Below are 11594 nucleotides of genomic sequence, written 5' to 3'. Positions count from 1 at the left end.
CCAGTAATAATATTAATAATGTTATGTTTTAAGATCAAATAATTCCTCTCCCTCTCCTGGATCTTTCTGTTTAGATTCCCTCAGATCTTCTGGATAAGGAGTTTATGCCCATTCTACAAGAGGAGCCCCTACCACCTTTGGCACTGGTACCTTTTACAGAAGAAGAACAGGTAGGTTTCTAAAGAAATGAAAAGTGCATGAGCATTAAAGTTGGTTAATGAAAGAAGTCTTGAATATTAAAATACTATAGCAGATTGGCCATCTAGGTTAGAGATACACAACTGTTGAACCAAAAAGGCCACATCTGTTGTTGGTTGTTCACCATGTGTGTACATGTACACATCTGCACACGCTGTAATTCCCCATCTCAGTGTGCACAGGTGAGGGAATTTTTGTTCATTAGGGAGTTAAAACCTTTAACCCCCTACTCTAGGAATTTATATTAAGCTGGATGTTTCCCTAGTGTTTCTCCAACGTTAAAACAACATCACTTTTGGAAGTACATGTGATGGTGTTTTAAGACATTCATCCACCCAAGAGTTTCCACTAAGATCACAGTTTTTCTTCTGCTACTGCCTAGGAAAAAATAGTGATCTAAGTCAAAATCTGTGGAGGTGAGAGAAGTGAAACCCTCTCCTATCCACCCAAGATCTTGCTGACATGATTTCAGCAGCCCTTACCCTATCACTCATGTAATCATTTGTGTGGTGGGGAAAATTAGAAGGTATAGCCGGAGGCAACAATGGGTATGGACAGAGGCAACAGCTTGTGTGCTGCTGATCTGTGGTGAGAGAGAAGTAGATGACGGCAAATTATCTGTGCAGGTGTAATGTTTGTGCTATGTTAGCTTAACATTCTATGTTGCTGAACTGCAATAATATGCTTCATTCTAAATCACACTTATAAGATATGGTTCTACTGCAGTTCCTGTGAACCTTTACAGTTAGCTCTATTGACCCAGGCTGATGGAAGTCGGAGTTCAATTTATATGGAGGGGCACACATTCCCTATCCCTATTTTGAATATTGTTGTTCTGGCTTAGCGTATCTTTGGCCAATGCATAAGGATATGCTAAATGTACAAGTTAATCTAAGCTTTTAATACAGTTTCTAAAATGTTAAGAAGTATATATATTTTCCCTATTTAAGCTAACTACTTTTTTAAACCTCAAAATGAAATTAGAATTAAATTTCAGATTATTTTATCTTTCTAAATACAAAAACCCTTAGTATGATACACTGTAAACATTTGTTTTTATTAGCATTCTATACTGCCAGGACAATTTAAATTTTATTATTAATCTAATATATATATTTTCCATTATTTTAATAAATTTTCTGTGGTGTCTTTCAGTTTAAAATAATTAGAAAACTCTATTGAGCCATGATGAGACCACACCTATTGACAGCAACAGCCTATTCAGTTGGGAAAGCACAAAATAATCAGCACTACTGAGTGCCTAAAGGAGAACATCCCTGGCCTCGGGAAGAGTCCAAAATAAAAATGACAGGAAAAAGCCAACAGAGCATTTCAGAACTTCTCCATATTCAACCAAATTCACCAAGTTTGCTTTTGCTAGGAGACTATAAATTTTAGTGCTGTTTCATTACTTGTAATGCACTGCCTTTAGTGCTGTTTCATTACTTGTAATCACTGCCTGCTTATAACAGAAAAATGATTTGATTTAGGGAAAACAAAGTTTAAAACATTGACTTTTGCATCAGGAAAGCAGTGATAAATAGGACACAGTGCTGCAAGAATTAGTAGTCTCACTCCAGAGTAATTATTTGCATGATTGTGAATAATACTTAAAATAGCCTATTGACATTTCCTGGTATCTCTTTGTATCAGACATGAACAATTTCAAGGGAGTGGCAGGGAAGTGCATTGGATTGCTTTGGGATCTAGATTACTGGATTTTTACAACAGCTTTTTTAAAACTCAAAATGACCCTACTCAAGTTTATAAAACTTAAAAAATGATTCTCCTGGGTCTAAAAAAAGCAGGAGGGGTAAAACATGTTTAAAAAATCCCAAATCCTCTAGAAGCAGACACTTGGGAAAACATATGGCCTGCATTTTCAACACTCCTGCCTTGCACCCATTGGTTTCATTCAGACGTATGCTAAAACAAGTATGGAACCATTTTACCATATTGGGCGAAATATTTTTAGAGTTAATGTGTTGGGGCTTCCTGCTAGCAGTGGTGAAGCCAAATCCACTGGTAGGCAGGATATGAAGCAATTCATTCTGCACCTCCCTTCTCTACTATTCTACTTCACTATCCAGTGAAGTAGAGTCTGAACTGGTTGCTCACAGAAGTGATTTATTAAACAATTTAGTACAGTTGCGTTTTCTGTAACTGGCTCTTGGTGAATAATAGACTCTCATGCATGCCTCTCTTTTCTGGGTTAGAAACATGTTTCTGTTCTGGAACACATTGTAGCTTGTTGTGTTTGTTGAAACTGTTGAATTTAAAGTGTGCTTATTCCAGCAAGCCAAGATCAAGTCAAAGTTTATGATCCTGTCTAGTTCCAAAAAAATGTGTTTCAATTAATCATAGTTCCTGGCATGTACAGAGTGGCAAACTGCAGCTAGATTTAAATCAGGTGTTTGATGTTTCCAATCTTTCTCCTTTATTGTTTACCAGAAGAGGAAAGGAAAGGACAATGTAGTTGTAGCCTGAGGGCACAGATATTGTATCTGTTTTGGGTACAAGTTTACAAAATTATTTGAAGTGTACTGAAGCTGATTCATCTTTGTCTCACTCAACACTCATCAACTGATTAAACACAATTCTTTTATCAGTTACATTAAAGGATCAGGTAGTTGTTGGATGTATGTGGGTGTACAATACTGATGATTGGAAACATAAGCCGCTTCATTTAATCTAAAGAAGAAAAATATTTTTTGCTTGCTTTAAGGGACTTTCACAACACTTATGCAAATCCTAAACACAATGAACATATATGTCATAGATCATATAGTCCAGTATACAGTCGGCCGTCGTTCTCCATGGATTGAAGCATCCACGATTTGAAAATATTCCAAAAAGTATAAATTCCAAATGGCAAACCTTGATTTTCCATTTTATATAAGGCACACATTTTGTTGTGCCATTATATTTAATGGGACTTGAGCATCCATGGATTTGGTTATCAACTATATATGTGTTCCAGCTAACAAGAGCTCTCCATGATCCTGCTATTTTGGATCATTTTAACCTGAAGCTTGTGGGAGGTGAATCAAGAGGTGTTTTTTTTAATAAAATATATATACTTAGTCACTCAGCAAAAGCCTCTTCTAAACAGTTGAGAACACAAATGTTTGAGAATTGACATATATGTAAGCAGCTCATTTTAAAATGGAAACAAATAGTTTAAATAATCAGCAACACTTATTCTGATGTTTTTTGATCTTGGCATGAAAGTATCCCTTGGGAGGCTTTTTATTTCCAGAATAATACATTAGTATTGAGAAAGAAACCAAAAGTCTGAATACAGTAAGAGCCCATTTAACGTGGATTCATTTAATATGGTTTCACTTATCTGTGAAAAGCTGTGGGCCCCCATGTGTATAATAGAATCATTCTGGAGGTCTTACAAATAAATACCTAGAGAAATGTTCTCTGTAGGCATTTTTAGGTCCTCCAGTGCGATTCTATGGTATACTTCCTCTGGAAAAATAGGGTTTGTGATTAGCCACAGTTTTTGTTCTACCCAAATAGTCCAGGAAGCCCTGGTGGCGCAGTGGTTAAATGCCTGTACTGCAGCCACTTACTCACAAACCACAAGGTTGTGAATTCAAAACTAGCCAGGAGTTCACGCTCAACTCAGCCTGGCGTCCTTCCGAGGTCGCTAAAATGAGTACCCAGCTTGTTGGGGGCATTTAGCTTATGTATTGTAAACTGCTTAGGGAGTGCTTAAGTGCATGATTAGCGGTATAGAAAAGTACTTGCTATTGCTATGGGAATGTATACTTCATGTTAAATGGGGTCTTACTGTATCTTTGAAACATGTTTCTCTCATTTGTTTCTTATTTTTGGCAGAGAAATTTCTCTATGTCTGTAAACAGTGCTGCTGTCTTAAGATTGATGGGGCGAGGAGGAGGAGGAACAGTGGTAGGGGCTCCTCGAGGTCGAAGTTCCTCTAGAGGTCGAGGTGAGATTTGTGAACTTACAGTGTCAGTATTTTGTTTCAGAAGATTTCAACTTCTTAACCCTTTACAAAGATGTAAATTTGTAATCTGCCCTCTTTGGAGGCTTTTAAACAGAGGCTGGGTGGCTATCTGTTGGGAGTGCTTTGATTTTGTGTTCCTGCGTTGCATGAGCTTGGACTGGATGGCCCTTGTGAACACTTCCAACTATGATGGCTTTCTTTGAAAGGAAAAATTGGATAAAAATTGAATATAATAAATATAAGCCAATAAAAAAGAGAACCTACAGAAGCTCAAAAAGTACTTGAGAGTTATAGAGTTGGGTCCAAAACAATGGAAAGTTAGGGCTGCAGTACTGAAATGAAATTAAAATTGGTTCTGTATGCATGCTGCTTGTATTTTACTGATGTTCAACCAGTATTCATAGATTTAGCAAAGGAACATGAAATGATATGGTTTTCAAAGTAAGGGTTCATACCCTAAAACACTAAGCTCATAGGAAAAGGTGGATAGTGAATGAATAAGTTGAAGATATCAAACCAGCTGCAGATGGTAAAAATAGGGGGGAATGAGTAATTTTCCCCCTTTCTGGCTGGCATAATCATCTTAAAAAGGAGGCACAAGGCCCTATACAGACAGGCCAAAATAAAGCTGCTTCGGGTCACTTTGGAGGTATGCTGTTTAAATGATGTATGCGTCCTAAGAATTCAAAAGCTGCACTAAAGCTGCACTCCAGTCCTTAGGATTGGATTGTGGCTTTGGCGCAGCTTCCAGACTCTTAGGACGCATGCATCATTTAAACAGCATACCTCCAAAGTGACACGAAGCAGCTTTATTTTGGCCTGTCTGTATGGAGCCGCAAGAGACTGCAGCAGCTATGGAACCATAGCACTAATCTACCATGCAAGCAAAATCATGCTCAAAAGTCTGCAACATAGGCTCCAACCATACATGTAGAGAGAAATCCCAGAGTTCCAAGCAGGGTTCAGGAAAGGAAGAGGCACCAGGGATCACATTGCAAATATACGATGGCTGATGGAGTGTAGCAGGGAGTTACAAAAGAAAATCAGCATGTGCTTTAAAGACTATAGCAAAGCCTTTGACTGCATAAATCATGAAAGGTTATGGAACACACTTAAAGACATGGGAGTGCCAACTGATAGTCCTAATGAGGATTCTGTACTCAGGGCAAGAGGCTACTATAAAGACAGAACAAGGAGAAACAGAATGGTTCCCAATTGGCAAAGGAGTCAGACAAGGCTGTATCCTATCACCCTACCTATTCAACTTATATGCAAAACATATTCTAAGGAAAGGAGCTTGGACAAGGAAGAGGGAGTGAAAATAGGAGGAAGAAATATCAGCAATCTGAGATATGCTGATGACACCATAATACTAGCAGAGAACCTCACAGACCCGGAACAACTACTAAGGAAGATCAAAGAAGAAAGTGCAAAGGCAGGTTTACTGTTGAACATAAAGAAAACAAAAATAATGACCAAAAAGAACTTACACCCATTCAAACTAGACAATGAGGAAATAGAAATAGTAAAAGAGTTCTCATATCTGGGCTCAAGGATTGATCAGAGTGGGGACTGCAACCAGGAAATCAGAAGAAAATTAAGAATGGGGAGTGCAGCTATGAAAGAACTAGAAAAGATCCTAAAATGCAAAGACACACAACTCAGCACAAAGTCAGAATCATACAGGCCATTGTATTCCCAGTTACCATGTATGGATGTGAGAGCTGGACAGTCAAGAAAGACAATCAACTCATTTTAGATGTGGTGCTGGAGAAGAGTGCTGAGGATTCGATAGACAGCAAAAAGGACAAACAAATGGGTCCTAGAGCAGATCAAGCCAGAAATATTCCTAAAAGCCAAGATGACAAGACTTAGACCATCATACTTTGGAGACATCATGAGAAGAAATGAATCGTTGGAAAAGACAATAATGTTAGGGAAGGTGGAGGGAATTAGAAAGAGAGAAGGCCACATGCTAGATGGATGAACTTAATTAAAGAGACCAGGGATAAGAGTTTGCAGGAGCTAGACAGAGGACAGGGGGGCCTGGAGATGTCTCATCCATAGGGTCGCCATTGGTCAAGATCAGCTCAAAGGCAGTTAACAACAGCAACAAATAATCATCTTAAACCTGCTGTGGAGTCTAAGAGTTGTATCAAACAAGATTCTTCTACCAGTGAAATGGGCACTGATTGAATTTCCTTTTCTCACTACTGCTACAGTGCACTCCCAAAATCTACTCTGGAAAGTTCTCCTGAAAAGATTTTGAGCAGACCCCGGGGGGAGGGGTTGAGAGGAAAAGAAGGCAATATTGTATGAGTGGAAGTTTCCTTGCATATTATTGGATGTAGCAATGAAGTAGTAAAGTTAGATAGGCAAACAAACTACAGCCTACAACAAATTATGGAAATAATAGTTGAATCAGTCTGCGTGGGACTGATTAAACATATGTAATTTTAGCATCAGCCTTCTCATGGAAGATATATTATATCTGAAGACAAAATAATAATTAACAATATGACCTGTGATTTTGCTTAATCATTGATTTTTCAGTTTTGCTAACCTCCTTTAACTTCATTTGTCATCTGTGTTCATTTTTGGTTATGTAGTATTTTCTATCACTATTTTACCAATCCTTTGACTAGATTGTACAGTATATATCTAAATTATTGTTAGCATAAGTAAGGATCAGAAATATTGCAGACTTCCAGAATTCTCATCCATGGCCTTCCTCTTGTGAGATTTGAGGCAGGCCTTATCTAGGCCTGCTTCACATTTTACTGTCTGTCTCCAATAGTCTTGAGAGCAAGAGGACGCACTCACAATATATGGATCCCCAACAGAGGCCATTTTACTGTGTACCAAATGCTCCATGAACAGTCTGTTATGAGTGGCTGATGTCTACACTTTGCACATGCTGTAAATAGAAGGAGCAGACAACAACCTTATTCACAACAGATGATCCTGGAGCATTTGGTACACAGCAATATGACCTCTTCCTGCTGTCATATCTTGAGGCAAGTGGCACATGAAGCAAAATTTGGGGCTGCTCTGCCTGGCTAGAGTCATGGTGGAAAAGCAATGGGAGCAGAGGTGGCCGAAGTTTGCTACCTGACACAGAATAAAAGGGCACTTTCTGCTCACCCAAGCCAGCCAGGTTATCTTGACACAGGGAGCAGAACATTTCTCAGACATGCCTCTTTCCCTTTTTCTCTCTGGCAGAAAGATGCAATAATAACGGATTAAATGCTAGACTAATGGTAGCTTTGGCCTTGATTGAGGAGCACTCTCAGCACCATTTCAGGGCTATAAACAGCTCTCTTTAGATTAGATTGTGTAGACAAACACAGCAGTTACTTGTCTCATGCAGGCCAGACCTGTATTTAAACTCACATCTGATAAAAAGGAATTACATGCATTTGAGTTAGGAATTAGGAAATTACAGAGTCCAGGTAGGAGTGTTTTGTATCTCCTCTTCATCCAGTATAGAAACAAGACAGGCTATCAGAGGAGTGCTCTTTCACTTTATGCAGAGCAATACTCTTTCACACTATGCATAAGGGAAGGGCCAGTACTCCCTGTCTCTCCTCTGCTGGCTTCAAGGAGGCTAGTTCTTGGAGATTTTTTGATAGGCTAGTAACTTTTGTGATGGGCCTAAAGGTCCTAAAGGCACCAGATTCGGTATGATGTTAGAAGCTACTCATGGTCAGCCCTGGTTGGTACTTGGATGGGAGACCGCCAATGAATACTGGGTGCTGTAGGCTATATTTCAGATGAAGAAACTGGCAATATCACCAGTATTTGTTGCCTAAGAAAAACCTATGCAATTCATGAAATTACCATAAGTCAGCAGGCAACTTGAAGGCACATGTGTATGTGCATATGCGCACACAGAGTAACTTTTGTAGGCTTATTTATAAGGGTAATGGAGGCTGACAATTATTTCACTATAACCTATGCTTGTACATTCCAGTCTTATGAATTTTGAAGAAAAATCAGTTACAGCAAAGTGAAAGAGTAAGTTCTGGTTAGATTGATTCCAGGAGAAATTTGAGAAGATTGTACAATATTAGTTCCATTTTGTCTTGCAGGCAGAGGCAGAGGAGAAAGTGGTTTCTACCAAAGAAGTTTTGATGATGTAGAAGGCGGATTTGGACGAGGAGGAGGCAGAGAAATGCACAGATCACAGAGTTGGGAGGAAAGGTAACATTAAAGAATATATATTAAAAATATTAGTTTCTGTTGTGGCAATCAAAGAATTAGCTGTGTTAGTAGAACCCTGGCTCTGCTTTCACATTCATTTTCCTGAGCATAGTGGGAATTGAGCAGCCCTCCACATGTTGATTGAATGCAAAAACCAATAGCCCTGGTCAGTGGTGAGCAATCACGGGCCTTAATAGTGTGGAAGGTTCCATGCTTCTACCCCTGTTCTAAGGCATGTACAGTCCTCCCTCCAAATTCACGGGGATCTGTTCCGGACCTCCCTGCGAATTTGGGAATCCGTGGAAATTCAAGCACAGGTGCTCACGCCATTAACTTGGTCGCCCTTCTGCAAATAATCAAAACCATGCATCTCAAGTCCGCGAAAATGGAGGGGCAACTGTATTTCCACACGTTTCCAAAAACAACCTAAGCAAATGTCACTAATGTGTGTTTGAATGTGTGTCTAATGCAGGTGTATTGTGTTTTATTCTTGGTTATTCTGTTTTATGTACTCCTCCCCCAGTCTGCTTTGGCTATAGGAGCAACTCATACATTGAAGAAATAAAATGAAATTAACTGGCCAGAGAGCTGTTCTTAACAACAGTTTCTCACTGAGAGTAGATTCAGTAGTAAACTAATTTTGTTCTGCTTAATGTGTAAAATTGCCATAGAATTCTTAACATTGCGCAAAAAAAAAAAAAGCCTTGAGTGGTGAAATCATGAAACAGATATTTTACTATAAGATTAACTGAATAAAAATACTTAAGCAAATAAACTGAAATGGGGGTATGTGAATTAGTAAGTCAAGTTAGAAAAATACCCCTAGAATTTTTAGAGATACTTGAAATTTTAAATTAGTACTTGCCTAAGTACTAACCAGGAGAATACACAAAAATAAACTTGATTTTTATGCTGCTGTGTCAAGTAATTTTTATAGAGAAGATGAATACCATTATCCATAAAATTGTGAAATTAGTTCTCTAAATCCTAAAGAATTTTAGATTAGTTAGTCAGATGCCACTGCTTCACTGCAATGCTTTTGGAACCAAGGGAAATATCAGGTGCCTGAGTCAACTGTTCAAATAAAAGAAATCTGTTTCTCTTCGGCTAGCCTAAGTGTTCAGTAAGCTTAAACAGCAGTTTAGACCTAGTCCAAACAGGTTGAAATAAATTGATCCAAATAATAGAAAGAAAAACAGATATTGTGATCAAATAAGGAGAAGAATTGAGAGGGAAGAAACATTAATTATATTCTTGCAGCAGGTTAAGAGCCAGCATGGTGTTGTGGTTTGAGCGTTAGACTACAACTAGAGACCATGGTTTGAATTCTGGCTTGGCCGTGAAAACCCACTGGGTGATCTTGGGCAAGTCACTCTCAGCCTCAGAGGATGACAATGGGAATCCCCCTCTGAAGAAACTTGTCAAGAAAACCCCATGATAAGTTCACCTTAGGGTTGCCATAAGTCAGAAACAACTTGTAGGCACACAATAACAGCAACAACTATTAGTTAATCAGGGAGTACTTTGTACTATTTGTGCTGGTTATAAGTTTATGACAAACGTACTTTGGTATGAGAGTGCTCAGATTTTTTTAAAAAAGAGATTGAAATACATATGTATTTATTATTATTATTAATAATAACATTATTATTATATGTGGCCTTCCTAGTACACTGTTTTAGAGTAATACCAAGGAGCCATGCACCTTGGAGCGGCTGGAGGCCCCTTCAGCCCTAATTGCCCCCTGATCAGAGTGGGACCACAGCAACCGCATGGCTTGGTTCCGATTCGGGTCACTGGCAAAGAGCGGACGTTCTCCACTCCTTTTCCAGCCAGCTTTTGCTGGCCGGGGGCACTCTGGGGACACGCACCATCTGTACATCCCACCCTCAGAGCAGTCAGAAGCTGCTCTTTCCTGTCCATCTTCTTTAGGCCCAAATAAAGATATTGGCCTGTTACAGACAGCCAAAATAAAGCTGCTTCAAGTCACAGTGGAGGTATGGTGTGTCAAATATGCCTTTCGCCTCCTAATAGTCCAGAAGTTGCACCCAAAAGCCATGCTCCAGGCTGGAGTCGTGGCGTTGTGCGATTTCTGGACTCTTAGGACGCATGCATCATTGAAACACCATACCTCCACTGTGACTTGAAGCAGCTTTATTTTGGCTGTCTGTAACAGGCCATTGACAGTGACTGTTAATGTTAAGAGTCTGTATAAGAACAATGCCATGAATTATTAAGGCAAACAGCTGAATTCTATCAATGATGCACGTGATTGAAAGGGTCATCTTCAGAGTGATTATTGTTCTCATGACTAGATTTATATGGATAGTCCCTCAAAAATAAATAAAATACTGAATAAAACATGTTATTCTTATTCTTGTATCACTCAAATAGTTTTTCTTAATGATGAAAAATTAAGATTTTGTCCGATGAAATTTTTCTAAAAATGCTTTTTGCATTCTTAGGGGAGATAGGCGGTTTGAAAAACCAGGACGAAAAGAACCAGGTATGTGATTTGTTGCCTTTCCGCTTTAAAAGGTAGTGTGAGATACAGACACACTGTATTTGTATCTCAGTCCCAGGTTATTTAAACAAAGGAGTTTTGTATATAAACTTTGGTGTTTTTAAGGAAACGCGATGCGTCTTGGCCAAAAGGAAGTAAAGAGTCAGATTTTAGGATGTTATCCAGATTGATGTCTTGCATAATGTTTCTGAGGACAATGTACAAAGCAGTTTAAAATTATTTTTTTAAAAAAACTTGCCTATTGTGATTTCTGTAATAGGTTCACTACTTGTCCTTTAAGGATTGCTTTACAATTAAAGAACAATGCTAAATTCTTATATGTTTTGCTTTTTGTATGTCTTTAGCATAGTATGCATTTGTTTTTAAAAAAGCAGCAAGCTATTTTAAAGACCATTTTTATTGCTTAAAGTACATAGTTACATTGTTGTATGGAGTAAGCTACAATATACATTGAATTCTCCCCATGAACAAGACAAAGTTTGTGGTCATGTCAAATTTTAGTCCTCCCTGAAAAATTCTTCTTGAATAGCATGCTTTCCGCATAATTAGCATTACTTATTTAGAATGTAATGCAGGATTACATCTTTGAAGAATTCACTAGGAATCTCAATTTTTTTTTAATTTTTCTAATTAGCACTGTCTCTACCACTCCTCCCCTCCAGCATATAATTTGTGACTTGTCAACATTGA

General features: G+C 38.5%; 1 protein-coding gene across 4 annotated transcripts in view; it reads left to right on the top strand.

The window, feature by feature from the left end:
* GIGYF2 (GRB10 interacting GYF protein 2) overlaps positions 1–11594 on the top strand; it is a 113174-nt gene that overhangs the window by 27623 nt on the left and 73957 nt on the right. For all 4 annotated transcript variants that reach the window (XM_042456590.1, XM_042456591.1, XM_042456589.1 and 1 more), the window contains exons 4-7: positions 75–170; positions 4048–4159; positions 8269–8380; positions 10846–10886. In XM_042456590.1, the coding sequence (XP_042312524.1) occupies positions 75–170; positions 4048–4159; positions 8269–8380; positions 10846–10886 (361 nt within the window). The remainder of the gene's footprint in view (positions 1–74; positions 171–4047; positions 4160–8268; positions 8381–10845; positions 10887–11594) is intronic.

The sequence above is a fragment of the Sceloporus undulatus genome, chromosome 3 (assembly GCF_019175285.1).
Source record: "Sceloporus undulatus isolate JIND9_A2432 ecotype Alabama chromosome 3, SceUnd_v1.1, whole genome shotgun sequence".
NCBI classification, from domain to species: domain Eukaryota; kingdom Metazoa; phylum Chordata; class Lepidosauria; order Squamata; family Phrynosomatidae; genus Sceloporus; species Sceloporus undulatus.
The sequence above is the reverse complement of the archived record's forward strand: the minus strand, read 5'-3'. Positions and strand labels throughout refer to the sequence as shown.